This window comes from Vicia villosa, unplaced genomic scaffold, assembly GCF_029867415.1.
Source record: "Vicia villosa cultivar HV-30 ecotype Madison, WI unplaced genomic scaffold, Vvil1.0 ctg.001134F_1_1, whole genome shotgun sequence".
In the NCBI taxonomy this organism is placed as follows: Eukaryota; Viridiplantae; Streptophyta; class Magnoliopsida; order Fabales; family Fabaceae; genus Vicia; species Vicia villosa.
In genome coordinates, this window is record NW_026705498.1 from 152,695 (window position 1) to 176,972 (window position 24,278).

At 36.1% G+C, this 24,278-nt stretch overlaps 1 protein-coding gene and 2 non-coding genes across 3 annotated transcripts; 2 read left to right on the top strand and 1 right to left on the bottom strand.

Moving 5' to 3' along the window:
* Window positions 1-13,187: 13,187 nt before the first annotated feature.
* Window positions 13,188-13,556, bottom strand: LOC131633513 (secreted RxLR effector protein 161-like). Its single transcript, XM_058904227.1, has one exon. The coding sequence runs from the start codon at window positions 13,554-13,556 to the stop codon at window positions 13,188-13,190; it is 369 nt and encodes a 122-aa protein (XP_058760210.1).
* A 4,720-nt stretch (window positions 13,557-18,276) lies between these two features.
* Window positions 18,277-18,347, top strand: TRNAG-GCC (transfer RNA glycine (anticodon GCC)). Its single transcript has one exon. It is a non-coding gene; the product is annotated as a tRNA-Gly (tRNA).
* A 9-nt stretch (window positions 18,348-18,356) lies between these two features.
* LOC131633534 (small nucleolar RNA snoR114) lies at window positions 18,357-18,436 on the top strand. Its single transcript, XR_009293344.1, has one exon. It is a non-coding gene; the product is annotated as a small nucleolar RNA snoR114 (small nucleolar RNA).
* The last annotated feature ends 5,842 nt before the right edge of the window (window positions 18,437-24,278 follow it).

Here is a 24,278-nt window from a genome sequence, read left to right on the forward strand (position 1 = left end):
CGAAGGTCCATTGGCTATGGTTCTTATTTAATTAAAAATCTCTATTAACTATGTTGTTTAAAAGTCCTCCTCTCAAACTCTCGCTCTGTTGATTTAGACTACTATCCTAACTCATAATGTACGCTCTCGCCATCCCATTAGATTTAGAAAAGATTTTTGAAAACATCACAATTGATAAAATGCTCATTTCATGAAGAAGTTATCTACTTAAATCTCCTAGTCTCAAACTCTCGCTCTGTTGACTCGGATCATGCTAGTATTCCCTAACGTACGCTCTCGCTGTCCTGCGTCGGGTTTAAAAACACTTTTTGAAAATAAATAAATTCTAATCAGTTTTAATACGCTTTCGCCATCCTTAAAACTAATTTTCTATGTCTACTATCCAGTTAAAGATCTCAAACTCTCGCTCTATTGATTTTAACATTTATCAGTCCTAAAATCTCAAACTCTCGCTCTGTTGGTTTTAGAACTTTAGCAAATTAAATTAGACACAAAACCATAAACAAGTGAAATTTAATAAAACATATTTAAGCCAACTTATTTCGGATCCCTACGGTTAACTTACTCTACATACCGATATCTCAATTAAATTAGCCAGACATATTGATACGGTTAAACATGCATAAATTGGTCCGGATCATAATAATAAGCATATTAGTGGGCATACAATATATCATGCAATAATAATTAAAGCGATAAATAGAAACCTGAATAGTAAAATCTAAATTAATTAAACTTGGAATCTTCGAGTACTTGAACTTCCACCACAGGTCGGTTGGATCGTTCTTCAGAAAATTATTCGGCGTAAAATAATAAAGCAAGGAATAAAAAAAACTAAATCTAACGTAAGGTTAGATCTATTAAAAGTTCACAATAATTTCCGGTGTAGAAATTGTTGTGAGAAAAGAATAACAGGAATTAAATTGCAAAGGAAATAATGTAATTAGAAAATAAAAACGGCAGAGTTTCGTTGCAGAAATTCGGACCCTTTTCAAGTACTTTGCCTCTGGTATTTATAGGAATAGGTTTTGCAAAGTACTCCCCACTTTTCAGTTTTCACGTTCCTCCTTTTTCTCCTTAAAGCGCGCATCCACGTGACCAGAAAAGAGTCGTTGGTTGAAAGGAACTTGAGACGTGTGTCTCAAGTGGCTACAAACAAGGAGACGGACGTCTCCACTTTATGACGTGGCAAGGGGAGTGGGAGACGGACGTCTCCACTCCTTTACTTGGTCTTCTTCTCAATTTAGGCCTTTTTCCTCGTTGCAAGCCCAAGACGGGCATCTTCCATAAGCATGAGACGGACGTCTCACTTCCTTGAGTGGGCTATGTGCTCACTCTTTTGGGCTGGGCTAGTTGCTCTTTGGACCTCCACCTTTTACTAATGCTTCACCTCCATCTTTTACTTGTCTTTTAAATTGATTTTTCTCTATTTCTTTTTCTTTTGACAAATAGTTTTTCAACACAAACATAATACCTGAAACATCGAAAATACTCGCATAATACCATAATAAAACAATATAATTAAATGAAAATGCTAATAATATTTATGAAATTTAAGCTAAATATATGATATAAATTTGTGTTATCAGTTGTTGTGTTGATTGATAATATGATTAATTGAGGTTTGTGTGTTGTGTTGAACAAGATGCTTGTGATGTTGTATTCTTGAATGATGACATGACTTTTTATGAATACATGAATGATGGTGCCATTTTGACTAGTCGTGGTCGTTGATTTTGTGACGTTGAGCATCATGCATTCATAGAATATTTGTATGAAGATACTCCAGTGATGTTGTAGGGCCTTTGGTCAAGTAACGGCCCTGAATCCCATTGTGTGGATTAAGTGCAATTTGTTGATATGCTCTGGTTCCAAGCGGGAATCGATCATATGGTGGGGATATTTGGAGAACGATGACTGAGTCATCAGTGATGAATTGGTACCACATGCATGAGTCCATTTTTGTCTCATTGCATTGTTGTGATATGTCGGGAAATGGCGATGTTTTATTATTTGTTATGTGAATAACTTACGTGATAATTGTGATTGAATCATGAGACGATGTTGTGAATAGATGATGATGATGTTCAGGTGTGAGTAAATAAATGAAACATGAGGATACGTTGTATCGGTATATGTGTGATTGTTGATTAATTGTAAACCACTACTATATCTATTCCTTATGTCTTACATAATGATTATGAAATACTCACCCTTTCTGTTTGAATGTTGCCTCCATGTGGATAAACGCAACTGATCAGGCCTCAAATGGACTTACGGAGATCAAGATACGCACGAAATAAGTTGATCAATACTTTCTTGCGTTTTCCTTACATGAATTTCACTCCTAAACCCAATTTATTCTACTCAAACCTATCACTACTTAATTCTAAGCATGTATTTATATACTTTCATAACTCCTTAAAATCTTCAAACATCACCAATGGTGGAAAATACCTGAACACATCAAAACAAAATTTTATTCACACATTGACACATGAAATTCAACACTCATAACTGTTGGAGCACAAGGTTGAAGATGAAGATAATGGAAGAGAGAGAAAATAGAGAAATTATAACTAACTTTTACTTGAAGGAGTGAAAAACACTTAGAAAGGGGGGATTGAATAAGGGTTGTTTCTAAAAAAGGCAGATAAAAAATAATCACACAGTTATTTTTATCCTGTTTCGTTGTTAATCAAACTACTCCAGTCCACTCCGTACAGAGTGATTTACCTCCACTGAGGATTTAATCCACTAATCAACCTTGATTACAATGGTTTTCCACTTAGACAACTTCTAAGTCTTCTAGAGTATACAGATCACAACTTGATCACTCTAGGAATTCCTTTTACAAAATAGTAAACAATCTTACAAGAGTTTAATGTGCTTCTTAATAAGCTATAATCACAAAGTGATTTTCTCTCAAGATTAAGTTCTAACACTCACTAAGATATTACAAGATTTGTGAGGTTGAAGATGAAGTTTCTTTGTTGTTTGTGTGATAACGTTGTAAATCAATTTGGCAGCGTAAGGTCTCTTAGCGTGTGGTGTTTTTTCTTCAGCATCCAGAACTTCTCTTTTATAGGTAGTGAGAAAAGTGAACGTTGAATATCATTAAATGCTTTACGTGAATAGTACACTGCTGCATTTAATGTTTCACTCTTTTGTCAACTACCTCGAGCCTTGTTTCAACTGCTCTTGCTGACTTTGCCTTTTGTAGCTTCTAACGTTCCTTTTGTCAGTCAGACAGATTTGACGTTGTAGCTTTTTCATCTTGTACTTGCTTCTGGACTCAGACCATTAGAATGACGTTTGAATATCAGAGTCTTCAGCGTTGGTGCAAATGTAACTTCAGCCATCAAACTTTAGAAGTTCTTTGTAGCGTGATACCATCAGATCTTCATAGCCTTGCTTCTGATTGCCATCTTCCGATGCCTTCAAGATCTTGTTCAGATTTTTTCAAGACCATCTTCTGATGTCTTCCAGACCATGTTCTGATGAGGCCATCCTGATCTTCTGGGTCAGAGCTTCTGAATGATGATTTAGTGCATACTCTTTTAGACTTTTCCTGTAATGGAAAGCGTGAGTAATTAGAGTACCACATTGTCTTATACAAAATTCATATATAATGTTATCATCAAAACTAGAAATATTGATCAGAACATTTCATGTTCTAACATTACTCAATTTGAATACGGTTATAACGAATGATTATAATCTCTTCATTACAAGCAAAAATTCAATTTATACTAAACTCATATTGGGCCAACTAGCTAAAGCCCAACAGACAACCCAATAATTTTGAATGTACAATTTCACTTCAACACCATCCCTTAATTCACATTCAGAGCTAAAATCAAAAACACAAATTCCACTCCTCAACTTGATGAAGTGTTTGGTTTGGACAACTTTTGTCAGAACATCTGCAAGTTGCCTCTAGGTGCAACAGTGAACAACTTCTAGCACTCCATTATGAACTTGATTCCTTAGAAAGTAGAACTTTATGTCAATGTGCTTGCTTCTTCCATGCAGTAATAGGTTCTTAACAAGTCTTATAGATGATTTTTTTGTCAATAATCAACTTCATAGGTTTCTTCACCTTTATCTTCAGATCTTGCAACAAATTCAGCAACCACACAGCTTGACACACAAACAAAGCACCTGCAATGTATTCAGTTTCACAAGTTGACAATGCAACCATTAGTTCTTCTTGGAGCACCAAGAAATGTGAATTTTTTGATATTTGAAAAAATATCCAGAATTACTTCTTTTGTCAACTTTATCACCACACCAGTCAGAGTCTGAATAGCTCATCAATTTTGACTCACATTCAGCTCCAAAAGGGAAAAAAACTCCAAACATCATAATCCCCTTAATATACCTCAGTATCCTAACTGCGAATTGGTAATGTGACCACTTTGGTTTATTCATAAACCTACTCACCATTCCAACTGCATAATAAATGTCAGGTCTGGTATTACATAGATATCTCAACAAGCCAACCAACTATTTAAAGTTATAGCATCTACATCGTCACCCTCTACATTAAAATCCAGCTTGTGATTCGTCTCAACAGGTGTGGCTACAGACTTGAAATTTGTAAGCTCAAATCTCTTCAAAAGTTCAAGTTCATACTTCAACTGATGCATTATGGTACCTTTTTTAGAGTACAAAGCTTCCATCCCTAGAAAGTATACCAAATTTCCTATGTCAGTCATCTCAAATTCATTTATTAGCACCTTCTTGAACTTGATTATCTCATCAGAACATCTCCCTGTCAGCAATATGTGATCAACATAAAGACACACCAAAATCATATTGCCTCCAGAAGTATGTTGAACACAAACACCATATTCCATCTTACATTTCTAAATCCCCTGCTTCTTGAAAACAAATCAATCTTCAAATTCCAAGATCTGGGAGCTTGCTTCAATCTATATAAGGCTTTGTGCAACTTATACATCATCCCTTCCTGATTCTTTTTCATAATTCCAGGAGGTTGTGACACATAAACTTATTCTTGTAAAATACCATTCAAAAATGAAGATTTAACATCCAAATGTATCATAGAGAAATTCCCATTAGCATTTATAGCAATCACCAACCTGATTGTTTCATGTCTAGATATAGGTGCAAACACTTCAAATTAATCTAGCCCGGGTTTCTGAAGAAAACCTCTAGCTACTAACCTTGCTTTATGTTTCCTAGTTGATCCATTTGGCTTCAACTTCAGCTTGAAAACCCATCTAATGCTGATGGCTTTATTCTCCTTTGGAAGCTCAGTCAACTCCCAAGTCTTATTTCTTTCTATAGCCTTAAGTTATTCTTTCATGGCGTTCAAACAAACTTTCTTCTTGAGTGCTTCTTCTGTATTCAGAGGCTCACATTCTACTAACATGGCACACTAAATTACTTCGCCTTCATAGTCTATTTCAGTATCGCGTAACATGTCAAACTCTATAAACCTTATGGGTATTTGTCTCATTCTTTGTAGTCTCTGAACTTGTTATGAATCTTCTACAGAACATGAAATAGTTTTAGCTTCTAGACCACCTCCAGAAACACCATCTTCAAAATTACTACCTTAAAAAACATGACCTTCATAAACATTACTTCCAAAAGCATGATTACTTCCAGAAAAATGATTAACATCAGAACCTGAATTATCTTCAAAATCTGGATCACTTTCAGAGTATGGATCACTTCCAGAGTCTCCGTCAGAATTAACTTCAGAGTCACCTTCAGACTCTAATTCACCTTCAGAATTAGAATCATCTTCTGATTCTAAGTCATCTTTAGAAACAACTTCCAAACTTCCTTCAAAAGCACCTCCAACACCAGAGGCAGGATTAGACGTGTTCCAATCCCAAGTTTATGACTCTTTCACTATAAAATCTTTGCTAAATTCCACCTTCTTAGAGATTGGACAATAAAGTTTATAAGCACATGTACTCTGGTACCTCACCATTATCATTACTTTACTTCTATCATCTAGCTTCCTTCTCTTAGCATCTCGAACATGTTTATAATATACATAACCAAATACCCTAAGGTGACTCACACTTTTCTTATCTCCTGCCACTTCTAAAAAGGAACAACTTCCTTTAGCTTCTTTATTGGACACCTGTTGAGCACGTATGTTTTAGTAGCAATAGCTTCTCCCCATAAAGAGTGAGGTAACTTCTTCTCCTTCAGCATGCTCCTTGTCATATAAGGCAAAGTACGATTTCTTCTTTTACCAAGATAATTGTATTATGAAGTATACGGAGTAATCACTTCATTCTCAACTCTATTTTATTCACAAAATTGTCTGAACTCTGTAGAGTTATACTCACCTCTACCATCAGTTTTGAGAATCTCTAGCTTCTTACCACTCTGTCTCTCTGCCTTCACCTTGAACTTATGAAACTCAGTAAACACCTCATGCTTAAACTTGATTATTGCTACCCATGTCATTCTTGTGAACTCATTCACAAGCGACACAAAATACATGTTTCCTCCAAATGAAGGTTTTGGGAATGGCCCATACACATCAAAATCCACAACTCCTAAAGCGTACTTTGCTCTTGGAACCACTTCTGATGCAAATGGAAATCTAGGTTGCTTACCTTTCATGCATATCTCAGATGACTTCTTAGACTTCAAAATCTTTGGAATTCCATGTACCAATTTCTTAGAACTCAGATGCCCCAAGCCTTTGAAGTTCAGATGCCCCACAACTCACTTTCACCTTCAGAGCCTTATGCACTAAGGCATTTAGTTTCAATTGTCTCAAGTAACTCCTCCAGTTGTTTCTTCAACTCTAATAAATCGGATGCAGACATCCTGTATGGTGCCATAGACACGGGTCTAGTACCAGTTACAAGATCAATAGAGAATTCCACTTTCCTCTCTGGTGGTACATCAGGAATTTCATCAGGGAAAACTTCAGGAAATTCTCGCACTACTTGCAACTCGTCTACAATAGCTTGATTCTCAACAGACAACGAAGCCATCAACGCAAACACTTGAACTTCTTCCTTCATCAACAAACACAACTATTTAGCAGATAAAAAATCCACTCCTTCCTCTTCCGGAGCCAAGAACCTCACTAATTTATCAAAATAGTTAATATGAACATGGTTATGCTCTAACCAGTTCATTCCTAAGATCACGTCCAATCCTCTCAACGGTAAGCAAACAAAATCAACAACAAAGTCTCTGTCGAAAATCGACATGGAACACTTAGAACACACAAGAGATGTAGTTACCGATCCCTTAGCTGGCAAATCGACTACCATCTCTCCATGCATAGCAGACACAACAAGACCCAAACTCTCAACACAGTCAGCAGCAAAGCAATGAGTAGCACCGGTATCAATAATAGTAATTAAAGGAATGCTATTAATGAAATAAGTACCTCAGATGAGTTTGTCCTCACTAGAGGTTTGAGTTCCCGACAAGGCGAACACCTTTCCACTAGATTATTCCTTCTTCGGTTTCTGACACTTGGTACTAACGTGTCCCTCTTCACCACAGTTGAAACACACCATATCCTTACGCTTGCACTCAGGTGCGGTATGACCAGGTTGTCCACAACGGAAACACCTCCTCGCATCAGCAGTACACACATTGCTCTTATGACCGGCTTTGCCACACTTAAAGCACACAATACTAGTAGGAGCATCTCCCCCACTAGTCCTCTTGCCCTCATAAGCCCTCTGCTTAACCTTGCCACTAGGAGCATCATAAGGCTTGCCACGACCTTGCTGACTCTTGCTCATCTTCTCATTAACCATCTTATAGTGCGCATTACTATCTTCCTCGAAGATGCGACAACGATCAACCAAATCCGCAAAGATACGAATCTTTTGGTAACCAACCGCTTTCTTGATCTCGGAATGCAATCCATTCTCAAACTTAATGCACTTTGAGAATTCACCTGTTGGCCCATCATAGCGTTAGTAAAACTTAGCCAACTTGCCAAACTTAGCAGCATACTCCATAACCGACTTGTTCCCTTGCTTCAACTCAAGAAATTCAATCTCTTTCTTGCCACGAACATCTTCAGGAAAGTACTTCCTCAAGAACTCCCTACGGAAAACAGCCCATGTGACTCCTTCCCCACTAGCCTCCAACCTCTTACAAGTCTCGAGCCACCAAACATCAGCTTCAACCGCTAACTGATGAGTCCCATACCGAACCTTCTGCTCTGGAGAGCAATCCATCACACGAAATATTCGTTCAATCTCCTTTAGCCAAGTCAATGTGCCATCAGGATCATGGGTACCCTTAAAAACAGGTGGATTCTCCCTCTGGAAGGTAGCCAAATTGCGAGATGCAGCATTTTCACCACCATTCGGTTGATGATCCAAAGCTTGAGCCATTGCCTCCAAGGCAGCAGCAATCGCAACATCATTCCTTCCCGCCATCTCGACTTGTCACTACAACACAAAAGCAATCAGAACAAAACAAAAATACACGATTTCTAACCAACTACAACACGACACGTGGCCGGACATACCGACCTGCTCTGATACCACTAATGTAACACCCCGAATCTACCCCTCAATTTAAATAACAATCAGAGTAATTAAAGATGCGAAAACATGCATATTCAGAGTGTCACATTTGATCAACATAAGCAAACAAAACATAATGCATCAAAGCTCATATAATGGATACGTAACAATAGTCATGGGGGAATACAAAGTATCATCACAACTATGCATAACATCACATAATGTAGCAGCGGAACACATAAATCATAACATCTCAACATAATGAGAAATTGCCAACATGGCATCCATGAAATATCATGTCATCATACGAGTTAATATCAAAATTCAACAAATACAAGGTAACATAAAGCGGCACAAATGGCGAAACCCCACAGGTGCTACATATCAGAGGATAAGACACACCGACGCGAACAATAAGCTAACGTCTACTCGTCATCAGTACCTGCAAGTTACCACCGAAGAGGTAACATACAACAGAAAGGGTGAGATATCATTCACGATAAAGAAACGTGTGATAATACTTATAGCGGAAAAATAAGAATCATACACATTCACTACTTCTCAACATATGCATTTTTTACAACAATCATATATATTATCAAAACATGTTACAGGGTTATCAATTTAAAGGGATCACTAAATGAAGATGGTGGCCCCCGTCCCTAAACCTTTTGCCTTCATCTAGGACGACCATCTAGGCCATGGGACGCCCACCCCTTAGGTGTGGCCCCCGTCCCTTTATTTTTTTTATTTTCATTTGCTTCCTAAGGGGCACCCGACCCACACTTATGGGACGCTCGTCCCAACGTTGGGGCGATGAGCATTTTCTAGGACGTCCGTCCCTTCTTCATCAATCAACCCAGAATTGTTCCGGTTCCATAAATTTACCAACACACAGAGGTTCGACAACATAGCATTACACATAAATTCATCGATCTCAGGAATAATTCCAATTCACTCAAAATCACCAACAACACAGTTAATTAACAATCAATATAGCATCAATTTTTCACATGAGATTTTTCAGAGAAATTTCAACACAACAAACATCACCAACATCAAAATGATACCGAAACACAGAGATAACATTATTACCCTAAACCCCACATACGGTTCATCATATCCCCATTTATAGAGCAAGAACCCACCCTTACCTTGGATTGGAGACCGCTCTAAAATTTTCGGTCGAATTTCCTAGCTTCTAGCTTCGCATAATTCTTCCGTTTTCCTCTTCACGACAAAGCTCTCCATATCACCACCAAACCTCGTTCCTCTTTTTCATTTTTCTTTCTGCCACAACATCAAAACCTAACCTCTCTGTTATTTCTTATTTTTTCTTATAGTATTATAATTCCACTTAAAATAATATCAATTGTATCATTCACATTGGGCTTACTCTTTCCACACCTCCACATTACTAACACTAACCAAACCAACTCAATTAAATAAAATATTCCAATGTAATAATATTATATCTAATATAATTTTCCTGACTAACCGATTAAATAACCCGACTTTAAACTTAATAGTTCCAAATCAACATACTAATCTGATTACGCCTCTTAGAATCATATCGATAAATCTCAACTTCGACAATTCCAATAATTAAATCCTTAATTAATTTAATTAAATAATTAATTAAATTTGGGGCGTTACAACTCTCCCTCACTTAGGATATTTTCGTCCTTGAAAATCTATCTGATGCAACCATCCTCAACTCCGCTTCCAACTCTCTGATCCTCAATTGCGTTAGGCAACACCCCGACTACTACCTTTCTGATTAATACAACAACTCAACATGGTTTGAATCCAATATACAAGCATTCATTCCTCCAACTTCTCTACGACATAATTGTTAATAACTCACCAATCTCTTCCCAATACCTTGGCATATCAACTTTAAGGTAGCAACAACCACATTACACTTATACTTGGATATTCAACGTCACATCATCCTTAACGACATTCTTAAATACCAATCACATACACAACTTCATTCCTAAAACTGTACTTGTCAATTATCAACAAACACCAACAACTCTATTTATTTCATTGTATCACTCTTAAAATGACATCGACATAATCAACTTCGTCATTTATGGAGTATCATCCTTTGTTATATACGAAAATCTACAACAACATCTTAACAACGGTAACCAGATATATCATAGCACCATACAGTATCAACTCAACGTTTTAACTTCACCAAGTACATATTCACTATCTACAAACAACCACAATAGTGTACTTACTACTTCAGCAATTACTCAATAGAATTCTGATGCTTTAGTACGACATCCTTAAATCACAACCCACCAAAACAAACATATAAATCAAGGAATATCCTTTTTGTAGGCTTCAGACATATTAATCCTTCACTGCCTACGAGTAGTACGCATAAAAACTGCACCACATCATGCTTTCGTTGCGCAACTCTGATTATCCAAAAGTCACCATCCGATACGTTTCTTGTAACACCCCATATTTTCCATTATTTAATTTAATTAGAATTTAAATCAATTATTTGGATTATTTGGTATTTTATTAGATTATTGGAGTAATTGTGAAAATAATGCTGTTGGACCAGTGTCGTGATTAGTAGAGGGGAAGTGCTAAGTGTTAGGCCTTACTAAAGTTGGATTTTATTTTATTTTCATAAAACAAGGAAATAAGGGGAAAGAAGAAATTAGAAAGCAAAAGAGGAGAATATCAAAAGAACGTGAAAGAACCAAGAGAATAGGAGAAGAACATTCAACGGAATTTGGCTAAGGTAAGGGGTGACAATCCATTTAGTCTATATTATTAGTTTAGATATGATAGATATGATTTATGTGTATTGTTCATGTCGATTGAATGTTTAGATTCTGGGACTTTTGGGGTTTTGGAAGTTTAGGTTGTTTGGAGTGATTTGATGAAATTGATGGAATGATGAATGTGTTTGGTGTTAAATGACCCTTAAAAAGTGTTAGAATTTTGTTAGGATATCTTATTTGGTGATGTTTTGGTATGGGGATCATTTTGGTGCGATTGGATTGGAATTGGGAGAAAAGGGAAGCCAAAATCGCTCAGCAGAAATTCTGGTTCTGGTGCGGAGCGCTGGGCGGACGCACGAAGCGCCGGGATAGCGTGCGCCCACACGTCTCTGTCGGGCGAGCGTAGCGGGCGAGGGGATGTCATGCTACTGCCTCAGAGCGCCGAGCGAGCCAGTCTAGGCGCCAGGAGAATGAGCCCAGTTTTACAACTTTTATTTTTCGTGTCTTTTGAACTGTAGGTCCGTTTCAAGTACCATTTTGGACATTGTAAAGCTAATAAAATAAATTATGTCATAAAATGGTGATATGGGCAGTGACCCAATTTTAATTTAAAGATTCATATTTAATTATGTTGGTGAGTTATACATTGTGTGTATGTATTGTTAAATGTTACAATGTTATAATGTGGTGATGATATGCTGTGATATTGATGTGATATTGATATTGAAAATTCTAGTAACACACGCTCGATGTCAAACTGGATGTTATGACATCCACAATTACGCAGCACATACAATAATAAAAAACATCATAAAACAGTAAAGAACACAAACTAATTCCAACGCAATCATCAAAGATAATAGCGTGGATCACAAGAGACAGTTACAGAACAACCGTTCTTCACAACACATAATCTTCTGTCTGCGTTCCAAATTAGGATTGCAGTTCTTTTTATATGCAGTCTTTGGCCTGGGCTTTTTAAGAAACACATTAGGGTTAACAAAGTTAACCTAACTCACACGCCAACTGTTTGTTACACAATATGCTGTCAGTAGGATCTTCTGAACGAAATTTGCAGCACTCAATAAAAAGTTTCCTAAACAGATAAAAGTGACAAATCAGGAAACACAATTAATACAAACTAACAGCTCCTATTGTCACACATGAATGTCATGACATCGATCATGACATTCACTACAAAACCTGTATTAGCTCCACACATATATGCAACCTGCATATACACAATCAACCAGGTATGTTTTACCAATAATGCAGCCAACATGCAAAACACCTTCAATCTCCCCCTTTGGAAATTTTTTGGCTAAAACATCCTGTCACACCATACCAGAGAAACACTTGCAGCAGATAACCAAAACATAAAAACACAAGCTAATACAAACAAACAACATACATCACCAGTATGCACACAGTGCTCAGACAAAAACAGACAGACAGCCACAAGAGTAGCACAAGCACAAACAGATCAACACAAAGATAAGCAAATAGAATTTTCGATCACACACAACCACCATTATTGTTGTTCTGGGGGTGATACATAATACTTCTCCCCATGTTTGGCCACAAATGTTGCCAAAACCAATAGAAGTGTCTTCTCCACCTGTATTTTTTGTTGTTGTTGTCTCTATGGTTCTTCAAGGATGCAGAGTCCCAACTTGCTTCGCAAGTTCTCAAACTATGTAGCATCAAGAGCTTTTGTGAAGATGTCAGCTAGCTGTAGTTCAGTGTTTATGTGCTCTAGGCAAATTACCTTGTCTTCGGCAAGCTCTCTGATAAAATGGTGTCTGATATCAATATGTTTGGTTCTGCTATGCTGAATTGGATTTTTGGATATATTGATAGCACTGAGATTGTCACAATATAAAGTCATGACATCTTGGAGAACATTGTACTCAGTCAGCATTTGTTTCATCTAGACCAATTGTGAACAACTACTACCAGCTGCTATGTACTCTGCTTCAGTAGTAGATAAGGAGACACAATTTTGTTTCTCGCTGAACCACGATATAAGGTTGCTACCTAGAAAGAAACATCCTCCAGATGTGCTTTTTCTGTCATCAGCACTTCTAGCCCAGTCAGCATCACAGTATCCAGTCAAGACAGGGTTACTTCCGTTGGTGTACAGTATGCCATAGTCTGAAGTCCCATTTACACATTTAAGAATTCTCTTGACTTGATTTAAGTGACTTGCCTTTGGCTCTGTTTGATATCTGGCACACACTCCAACTGTAAATGTAATATCTGGTCTGTTGGCTATCAGATATAACAGGCTACCAATCATGCTTCTGTATAGACTCTGGTCAACACTTATGCCTCCTTCATCTTTAGATAGTTTTTGATGAGTTGGTACCACGCTACACTCCACAACATAATGGAAGAATCGAACCATCGTGAATATGGTGAGAAGTATGTTGAAAGGCAAGCATTTACCAAAAGATTTTTGGGGCAAAGGTGTGTCAATTACGACATACATTTTGAACAGATGTCAACGAAGAAGCTAGAAGGAATTACGCCAAAAGAATGTTGGTCTAGTGTGAAGCCTAGCTTGTGTCATATGAAAGTATTTGGATCTATAACACATATACATGTGCCAAATTAATTGATAAGAAAATTTGATGACAAGTCGATTCAGATGATCCTAATAGGATATCATTCAACTGGAGGTTACAAGTTGTTCGACCTAGTGAATAAGCAAGTAGTGATCAACAGGGACATGATCATAAATGAGCTTAAAGAATGGGATTGAACTGAGAATTTCAAGAAGGATTCAGTGAGAATCTTTTGTGAAGAACCAGCCACTGAAGTCGAAAAAAAAAAGAAGTTCGACAAGAAGAAGTCAGAGGTGATGCAGGCCCACGCAGACCTCAGAGAACAAGACACATGCCTGCAAGTTTGCAAGAATGTGTGATTACATCAGATGATGTGGTCAATGATGAAGGTGAACTAGTAAATTACGCTTTCTAAGTAGATGTCGAACCTATCAATGCAGCCGAGGCATTGAAGGATTCAAAGTGGGTGAAAGCTATGAATGAGGAATTGAAGTCCATCGGAGACAACAACACTTAGTCACTGGTCGAATTTCCTCAAGGCAAGAAGGAAATTGATGTGAAGTGGGTATACAAGGTGAAGTATAATCCCAATGGGGAAATAACTTGACACAAAGCAAGGCTCATGGCGAAAGGGTTTCTCCAGAAGGAATGAACAGATTTCGATGAAGTTTTTGCACCTGTTGCTAGAATCAAAATAATTAGGTTGGTTGTTGATAGGAAAATAGCAAGTGTACTATTTTGCCTATGTAGTAGTAATGGGAAAATCCCAAGTATCGAATCTCAAGGACTGCTTGACGATACAGAGTTTTGCAATGACTTCAATTAGACAAAAACTTCAGATAGTTTTGGTTGGTTTTGCAAATAAATTAAATACGCATAATAATAAAACGATGAATAGAGATGAGTAGATTGCTAGGGATGGTGAATGATTTTTCATGCAACGAATTTTCTCTCTCAATGCAGCAACATACTTTTCAGAGTTAATTACCGGTTCTTTAGAGTATCTAATCCTAAGGCCTTAGTGAAGAGATCTTTGACCTCACAACCTAATTACTATGTCCATAGATAATTGCGGTTATGATCAAGCATTCCAATAACAAGAATTTCCGGTTACAATATGAAATCCCTAGTCCTAAACATTATATGTTCTTAATCGTGTCCACAAATAATATGGCGTCCAGCTACACTATTCATTCATATTCAGAATCCGTTTTTCTGACGGATAAAGCATTACTAACAGATGAAGAACAAATTAACTAATATGAAACGTAAAATAGTTATTGCATCAATTGATCAAATTCATCACAATCAGAATCAGGGTCACCCCCCTAGCAATGGGGGGTTTAGCTACTCATAAAAATAACAGAAAACATAGTGTTAATTGTAGACATTATAGATAAATGAAGGAAATCCAATCTTCAATGGCAAAAGCTCATAGAATTCTTCAATCCTTGCATCAAATCTGAGTTCTCCAGCCCTCTACAGTGTATTTTCGCTCCCAAATTCGTCGAACCCTTGTTTAAACGTATTCTCCTTTTTCTATTTCTGCCAGACTGGGCTTTTCAGCAAGAAAGCCCAATTTTTCACGTGCACACGCGTGTGGGCACGCGTTTGGTGCTGTGACACACGTCTTGGGACGCGTCTGGGCAGAAGGGCCATTTTCCTTTGCTTTTTTGGCTTCTGGGACACGTGTGGGCACGCGTCTGGTGGTCTGGAATGCGTCTGGGTACGCGTTTGATGGTCTGGAATGCGTGTGGGAACGCGTCTGGGCAGAGGTGTGTCTTTCTGGCTCCTTGCAGGTCATGGGACGCATCTGGGGACGCGTTTGCTCAGCAGACTGCATTTTTCTACTCCCACACGCGTGTAAGGACGCGTACCAGCAGCAGAGGTGTTTTTTCCACAAGTCACACGCGTCTTGGGACGCATTTGGCCAGCGTTATGACTTTTCTTCAGTTTTGCACTTTTTCACACTGATTTTTCCCATTTCATTCATCCGAGCCTACAAACACTTAAACACAAAACCAAAGCATAAAATGACGAATAATGAAATAAAACATAAAATAAAATACTTCAAAAGCAACTAAAAACAACTGTAAATATACGTGTGAAAACCACTAATCAGTTGTTGGTCTAGAAGAAATAAACAGTTGGCACATATGTCAGATGGAAGTGAAGTGTGCATTCCTAAATAGACCCTTAGACGAAGAAGTTTATATTAAACAACCAATTGGGTTTGTGAAACATGGCGAAGAGAGAAAGGTGTACAACCTTCATAAAGCCCTGTGTGGATTGAAATAAGCTCCAAGAGCTTGGAATAAGAAGATTGATAGTTTCTTAAGAGAGAAGGAATTTGTGAAGTACACAACAGAACATGGAGTATATGTAAGAATAAGAAATAGTGAATTGCTTATACTATGTCTCTATGTCGATGACTTGTTGATAATAGGTAGCTGCAAGAAAGAGATCGAAGACTTCAAAGGAGATCTTAGCAAGGAGTTTGAAATGTCTGATCTGGGCGACATTTCATACTTCCTTGGCATCGAATTCTACAAGAGTAATAGAGGTTTGATGATGCATCAAAGAAGATATGCATAAGAAATTCTCAAGATATTTGAGATGGAAGAATGCAACTCGACTTCGACACCTGCAGAACCAAGACTGCAACTGTCGAAAGATGTAGATGAAGATGATGTCGACCCAACCCGATACAGAAGACTTATTGGATCACTAAGATACCTTTGTCGCACAAGGCCTTACTTAACATACAATGTAAGTATGGTAAATAGATTCATGCAGAAGCCAAAGGTATCACATCTAGCAGCGGCGAAGATGATACTAAGGTATCTCAAAGGAACATTTGACTGTGGCATTATGTTTCCTGCACGTGATAAAGGACAAGAATGCAAGTTAGTAGGATACACTGATTCGAGTTGGTGTAGTGATGCCGAGGATCGAAAATCCACAGCAGGATATGTGTTTATGCTAGGTGGTGCACCAATTGCTTGGATTTCGAGAAAGGAACCAGTGGTGGCATTATCATCGTGCGAAGCAGAGTACATAACTGCCTCTCTTTGTGCATGTCAAGAAACATGGATGGTGAACTTGGTCGAAGAGATAACATGTAAAGATCATGGATCAATTACCATGAAGATTGACAACATGTCAACTATCAACTTGGAAAAGAACCCGATAGCATATAGTCGAAGCAAGCACATTGGAATGAGGTTCCACTATCTTCAAGAGCAGGTATCAGATGGGAAGATGAACTTAGAATACTGCAGAACTGAGAATCAAATTATAGATATCATGACGAACGGAGTGCAAGTCGAAGTGTTCATAAGACTAAGAGCTATGATGAACATAGAAAGCATAGACACAATGAATTAAGTGGTGTGTTAAATTGTAATTCTTTGTGTCGAAAATATTTGATTTGATTTAGAAGTGTGGAAACAGTGTTACACACAGATTTGATTCAAATCATCCAACACATTTGTTATAAGTTTGAATTTATGTTGTTTTTACCTGGATGATCTCTAGAAGATTCTTAAAAAAAAAATGTTGTTCTCCTCAATTATAGACCTTACATTTGAACTAAACCTGTTAGATAATTCCTTACCCAATTTTTTATTTTTTATTTATAAAATTAATCTCTCACTTAAATCATTCCCTTTAACTAAATCAAATTCTTCTCTTTAGTTATCTGTAGCTTTCAGTTCGAAATTACTAAACAATTTCTTCTCCATGAGGCCTCTCATTCGACATTTAATTTATTTTGACCAAAATATCAAAATAGCTTTTCCAAGTGTCAAAATCATAAAAATAAAATGAGAGATAACTCCAACTTAGAGACTCGGGTACAACATTTTTGCAACACCTTAACTCGTTGAGGGGTTTGATAAGTTTGTCTTTACTAATTAAAAAATTGAACAAAGTTTCGTCCATTATAATTAAATGTTAAAATTAATTAATTACAAACCAAACAATATTCATGATTAAATCAATTTAGTGCTATAACAAACATTATGGTAATATACAAAATGAGAATGTTTTCTCTTTGTCTTCCTCTAATGAGATAAGAAAATATCGATAAAAATTACGCGTCCATAGAATCAGGCAATTGAGTTGAACTAACGGGTTTAAAATCAAATTCTTTTTTTTTGTTGATATATCAATATATAAAAAATTCAAATAAACATATCCATATAAAAATGTGTCAAATGATTTGTTTAAATAATAATAGTTAACTATAAAAAAATTGTTTAGGCAAGCAAGCAGTAAAATTAATGAGTAGGAAAAATTGAATTGTTTTGGTTCTTTGATGAGAAAATATTATGAGTAAATACATGAAAAATAAAGAACACATTGAGAAAATATTTGTTTAAAGGCATCCTTGCCTAATGGAAGAGTTGAATTAGATAGGTATATCGTGTAATTTTCGTGTATTATCATCAAGCACCAGTGGTCTAGTGGTAGAATAGTACCCTGCCACGGTACAGACCCGGGTTCGATTCCCGGCTGGTGCAAAACAGTTAGAGCTGTGATGAAAATGCAGTGATGTTCGGTAACATCACCTCTCCTGAAATACTGGATGAGAAAATGTGACTCTGAGCTCTTATTTTTTTGTCATTAATTAACACCAATTCTTCAGGGCAATGTTTATGCATGTTGTGTTGAATACAAACCAACCAATATGCTACTTACTTACTACTTGGATGATCTCTAACTTTTTGTCATTAATAAAGCACCAATTCAGGGCAATTTTGCATGTTGTGTTGGACACAAACCAACCAATATGCTACTTACTTACTACTTGGATGATCATGTTACTTGAGACTCTCGCTGCTGCTGTTGCAGAATTGTTGTATTCAAACACCTCAAACTATAATTTCAAAATTCCACTATTTTTTAACCTATCAAAACTCTATACAGACAGCAACATTGAATTATTATGGTTATGCTTTTTATTCTTCTTATTTAACACCAAAATGTATTACTTAACATGCTTTCAAACTCTCATTGCTTTTTCACTTTTGATTTTCAATATTCTCCTGGCTTTAAGGGACTCAACTCTGTTGTGCATTATATATATTTTGTATCTAACACACTCTAGGTGGATGGGAAATTTCAACTACCTTATTATGCATGAATATCATTTTTAGGATCTCAAAACTTTAAGTTTTTTTAAAAAAACTTCTGTATACTTTTTGTCTACTCTAAATTTTGAGTACATCTTTACCATCATTCATACTTGGAACTGTTTTATACTAAAGAACTCTAAGTTTCTTGTTTTTGAGCAAAATTTAAACCTTTAGAAATGCCTTCTAGCTCACCTAAGACAATATTCAATCTTGCTTCTTTTTTATTCAAAAATATATAGTGTAATTTTAAAATTTTATTATATATATTATTGTAGTGTTATAGTTACATATTCTAAAGTTTATAATATATCAAATCATGATCTTCAAGGTTAATCCCCTCTCTTAAGTTTCCAAAGGCTTTGTTAGTTGGAAGTAGGGGTATTCGTGGTTCATGAACTGAACCAAATTAATGGTTCAATTCAGTTTTTGAAAACCATTTTAATAAAAAATCAGTTAACTGGTAAAACAATTTCAATTCAGTTATAAATTAGTTCAGAACCAGTTTGTATTTATAAACTGGTTTATAATCAGTTTTTAGTTAGAAACTAGTTTAAAACCAATTTATAGTTAAAAGCTAGATTTATTTTATAAAGTGTTTCAAAATTGCTTTATATATATATATATATATATATATATATATATATATATATATATATATATATATATATATATATATATATATATATATATATATATATATATATATATATATATATATATATATATATATATATATATATATATATATATATATATTTGTTGTACTTACAAGTAACAAAATTAATTTTCAGAACCATAATAGAACTATCTAGTGGAATGGTGCTCTTCGACTGTAATGTATAAATTACTGTCAGAAAAACAAAACTGTAGTGTATAAATCATATGTAAAAATAATTACTGTTACCATTAATATTTTCTTTTTATTTTATTTTCCATGTGAAATTTGTTTGTTAATTATTGCATGCAAGCAAAATTTCAATTGCGCTTTCCTTTGGTTCCAGTTCGTTCGTGAGGTGAATTTTTTTACAGTTTTGCAAGCAATAGCTTATGTGTTGATATTGATAGATAACTTCGGATAAACTTTTTCCGACTACAAATCCAATTTTTTTTAATTGTAAGAGGTTTACTTTTTAACTTCTACTGGTTGCTGATAATAGATTTTCTGTATGGATACTTGATATAAACATTTTCTTGATTATTGGCTCTAGTTATCATTAATTCAACTCAATAATTGATTATAGTTTTACAATTTTAAATGTAAAATTAATTATCTATATTTTTGTTTTTCTTCCTATCACATTTGTGGTATTTACTATATTGATGTACAAGTGATTGAAATATTGTAATATTATTTTATTTTCAGAAAAAAAACAATTTATTTTAATATTTAGAGAAAGGAATTAACTATTTTTCTATTTTTTAGAAAAAAGTTTACAATTTTTTAAATAAAAATATCTTTTTAAACTTAATTTTCAAAAAAAAAATTTCAGATTTTTTTGATTAAAAAGTATTATTGATGTTTTTAAAAACAATTAGTTAAACGGTTTAAACTGATTTTTAACTTAAATTTGGTTAACTAGATTGTTTACAATATATGGTTCAGTTCATTAGCCATTTAAATGGTTTAAGTTTTTTGTGGTTTAATTCAATTCAGATTAGGAATATGGTTCAATTAACCATATTTTTGCACACCCCTAGTTGGAAGGCGGTTCTTGTCTCCTCTAGCACTAATAGGTTGATGCTTACGGTTAATGTAACACCCCATTTATATATTTACTCTTTTGTGTTATGTTACTCTTAATAATTGAGATTGAAAATAGTCGAGTTAAGGAATATATTATAGGAATTATAATTAACAAAATATAATAATAATAATAATAATAATAATAATAATAATAATAATAATAATAGTAGAATATTGATAATAATTAATATAAGATATTATTATTGATAAGATTACTATTATTCATATTATAATTATTATTGTTATTATTTTAATTATTAGTATTATTGGAATAATTATTTTAATAATTAGAATAATTAGGAATTAGGGGATATAGGAAAAAGAACAGAGAAGTTAGAAAAACACTTTCACGTAAAAAGAGAAGGAGGAGCGTTAGGGCAAACGAAGGAAAACAACAAGTTTCATTATTGTCAAAGGAAATCAAGCTCGGAATTAAGGTAAGGGGTGAATGAATTCAATTAAGGGTGGTTGAACATGAGAGGGTAGTGAGGCTTCCTTCCCCTTTTAGAACTTTTGATTTTCTTCCATGAATTGATCTGAATCTTTATGTATTTGTATGATTTGTGATGAAGTTCGTAATTGTTTTGTGTGGATATGTAGTGTTGATGATAAATTCCAGAATCTATGCAACATGTGATGAAAACCCTTGTGTGCTTGAAAACTATAAACAAATCTGTGAAATTTCCTTGAATATTAAGAATAGAAGTGTTATTTGTTGTTGTTGTTGATATATAAATCATGTAGTGTAATTATAAGTTGCTGGAGATGAAGTGGAATTGATCTGGAACTAAATTAGGGAGGGTAAAAGTGAATCATTGGAGAAGAATTCGTACTGGTGCAGAAAATTGGGTTTTTGTCAGGTCCGTCTAGCCATACGCGTATAGGGGCTATACACGTATGAGGGCCCTTTGGATTAGCCGTTGAGAACAAGTTCTGGGGGGTACGCGTATGATACGCGTATGGTTCTAGGATGGAAAGTCTTGAGAAAAATGCCCTTCTGGTGATACGCGTACGATACGCGTATCATGGCGGGTCATATGCGTATGGGGGAGTGATACACGTATGGACCTGGGTGGTAAACTTGGAGGGGAAACACCCTTCCGGTGATGCGCGTATGGATGGGTGCGAGCAAAGGTAATACGCGTATGGGAAAGGGCCATTCACGTATTAGCCTGTTGTGTGTAGTTTTTTCACTTTTGATGCTTTCCCGATTTTGCAAGGCAGTGTAATCCGTAGTGACTACTGAGAGTGTAAATAAATAAATTAATCAATAGGTTAATTAGGATGGGATAAGGTGAGGAAAATTGGGTGAGTTCTCGTGATTAAGCCGTGATTTGTAACTTATGGATTGTGACTGTAATATCTTGTATTATGTGAATATGCTTGATTTAATGCAGGGGTTCCCAAGAGTGGAACATGGTGAGTATGTGGCTCACGTGTGATCAATGAGGATCGTGTTCTCGTGATTAAGCCGTGATGTTGAAAAGAAGAAGCAGAAGAAGGATGATGAGAAGAAAGATGAGAAGGATGAAGAAAAGATGAAGAAAAGAAGAAGAAAAAGAAGAAAGATAAGAAGAAGAAAGAAGAAAAGAAAGTTGTTGAAGGGGAAAAGGAGAAGGAAGAAGAAGAGGAAAAGGAAGAAGAAAGGAAGAAAGAGATTTCACAGGGAAAAAAGAAGGTGGTGATTCAGAAGAAGAGGAAGGCTGTTGGAGATGAATCTGAGAGGCCTCACAAGAAGAGATCTTCAGGTATTCATATCTCTGAACCTGATTCTGTATCTGTTTTAATTTCAAAATCTGTACCAACAGAAGTTCCCCCACTCTCTCAACCAGAAATTCAACCAGAAAAAGCCCCAGCCAAATCACCTCCAGCCACCAAAGTTCTCACCCCTCCTCCTTCACCCAAGACTAAAGGCACTGTGCCTAATCTTGTTTCTGACCACCCTATTTCTGAACCTATCCTAGAAATCTTACCCCTCCAAACCCTCTTTACTCCTCACACCTCTATCCCATCTTCTCAACCTCCTCCTCATTCAAACTATTCTTCTGTTGCTAACCCTGTTACCAATGCCACCGCATCAGAATCCACAAATTCTGATTCTTTAAAAGACCTCTTTCGTTCTTGCAATTATAAACCTAAACCTCGTCCTGACCCTGCTTTTGTAGTCTTAGATTCTGAGGATGAAGCAGAATCATTGCTTTCTCTTGATAGAGAACTTGAGCCTTACTTCATTCTGAACCCAGACTCCTCCACTACAAATTTCAAAACCAAACCTTCTGAACTCTCTGTTGGTGTACGTTTTGAATTTTTAAAGCTTAAGGTACAGGCAGGTCTATATGCACTGAAGGTAGCACATAATACCAACATGGATTATGTTGCTTCTGGGAATCTCTGGAGAGCTTTCAGAAGAGAGATTAATGCTGACCTTCTGAAGCTGCTAGAAGCTTGTTTGGCTGATGCTCCTGGACCTTCTGGATTTCTAAGGGACTTTGAAGAAAGCTACTTATTTCCCATCAGAAGCTGGAAATCTCTTGAAGAGAAGGAATCTACTGATGAGCTTGAAGAAGTGCATCCTCTGGCTTTGGTTGTGTGGAAGCCTCAGTACAACGTTCTAACTAGCGACCTTCAGTCTATATTCAACTGGCTTAGGGAGAATCCCTCTGATAAAGCACCAAGTATGGTATATCCAGAAGTTGAATACCCATCAGAACCGGTTGCTCCAACACCTCCAGAGAATCTGGCTGACATTCTTCTAGCTCTTGAGAATCCAGATGCTGAGATCCCTGCTCCGGTGTATCCTGAAGATGCTTCTGAATCAGAAGCTGGTGCTGAGAATCATGATGCTGAGAATCATTCTGCTGAGAAAACTCTTGTTAAGGAAAATCAAGATGATGTTCTCATGCTTCAAGCACATGCTGAAAATCCTCCTGTCATGGATAATAGCTTCGATGCTTCTTCTGCTGGACCTTCTGCCTCTGTTTTGATAAACACTATGAAGGCTATTCAACAGAATCAAGCTGACTTGGCTACTCGTTTGGACAAGCACGAGGATACTCATGATGAGTTCATATCATTCATGAAGACTCGGAAGGAAGACACTACTGAGATTAAAAACCTTCTGGCCATCTTAGCTAATAGGCTTGGCCCGTCGTAGTCTGTCTTGGTCTTAGTTGTTTTTCTTTGTTTCTATGCATCTATTTTTTTCTTGCATCTGCTTCTATCAATCTTTTGTACCTTCTGATACTTTAATCAATGAAATATTATCTTCTTCACTCTGTGTGTCTTTTATCATCTGAATCTTTTAATGCTTTTTGATGTTATGACAAAAAGGGGGGGAAACATGATAATTGATTTGATTTATTATATCAGTTGCTGGGATTAAGTCTCAACATTTCCTACCATTATTTGCAAGTTCTATGTCTTTGAGATTTTTTTGCAGGATTGAAGATATTCTGAAAAAGCTCAACATGAGAAGCAAATACATGGGGAAAAGCAATTCTATAAAGAAGCATGCTCTTGGAAAATTGAAGCAAGCTTAGTGCTGTGAAGCTTCAAGATCAGAAGCAAGAAGA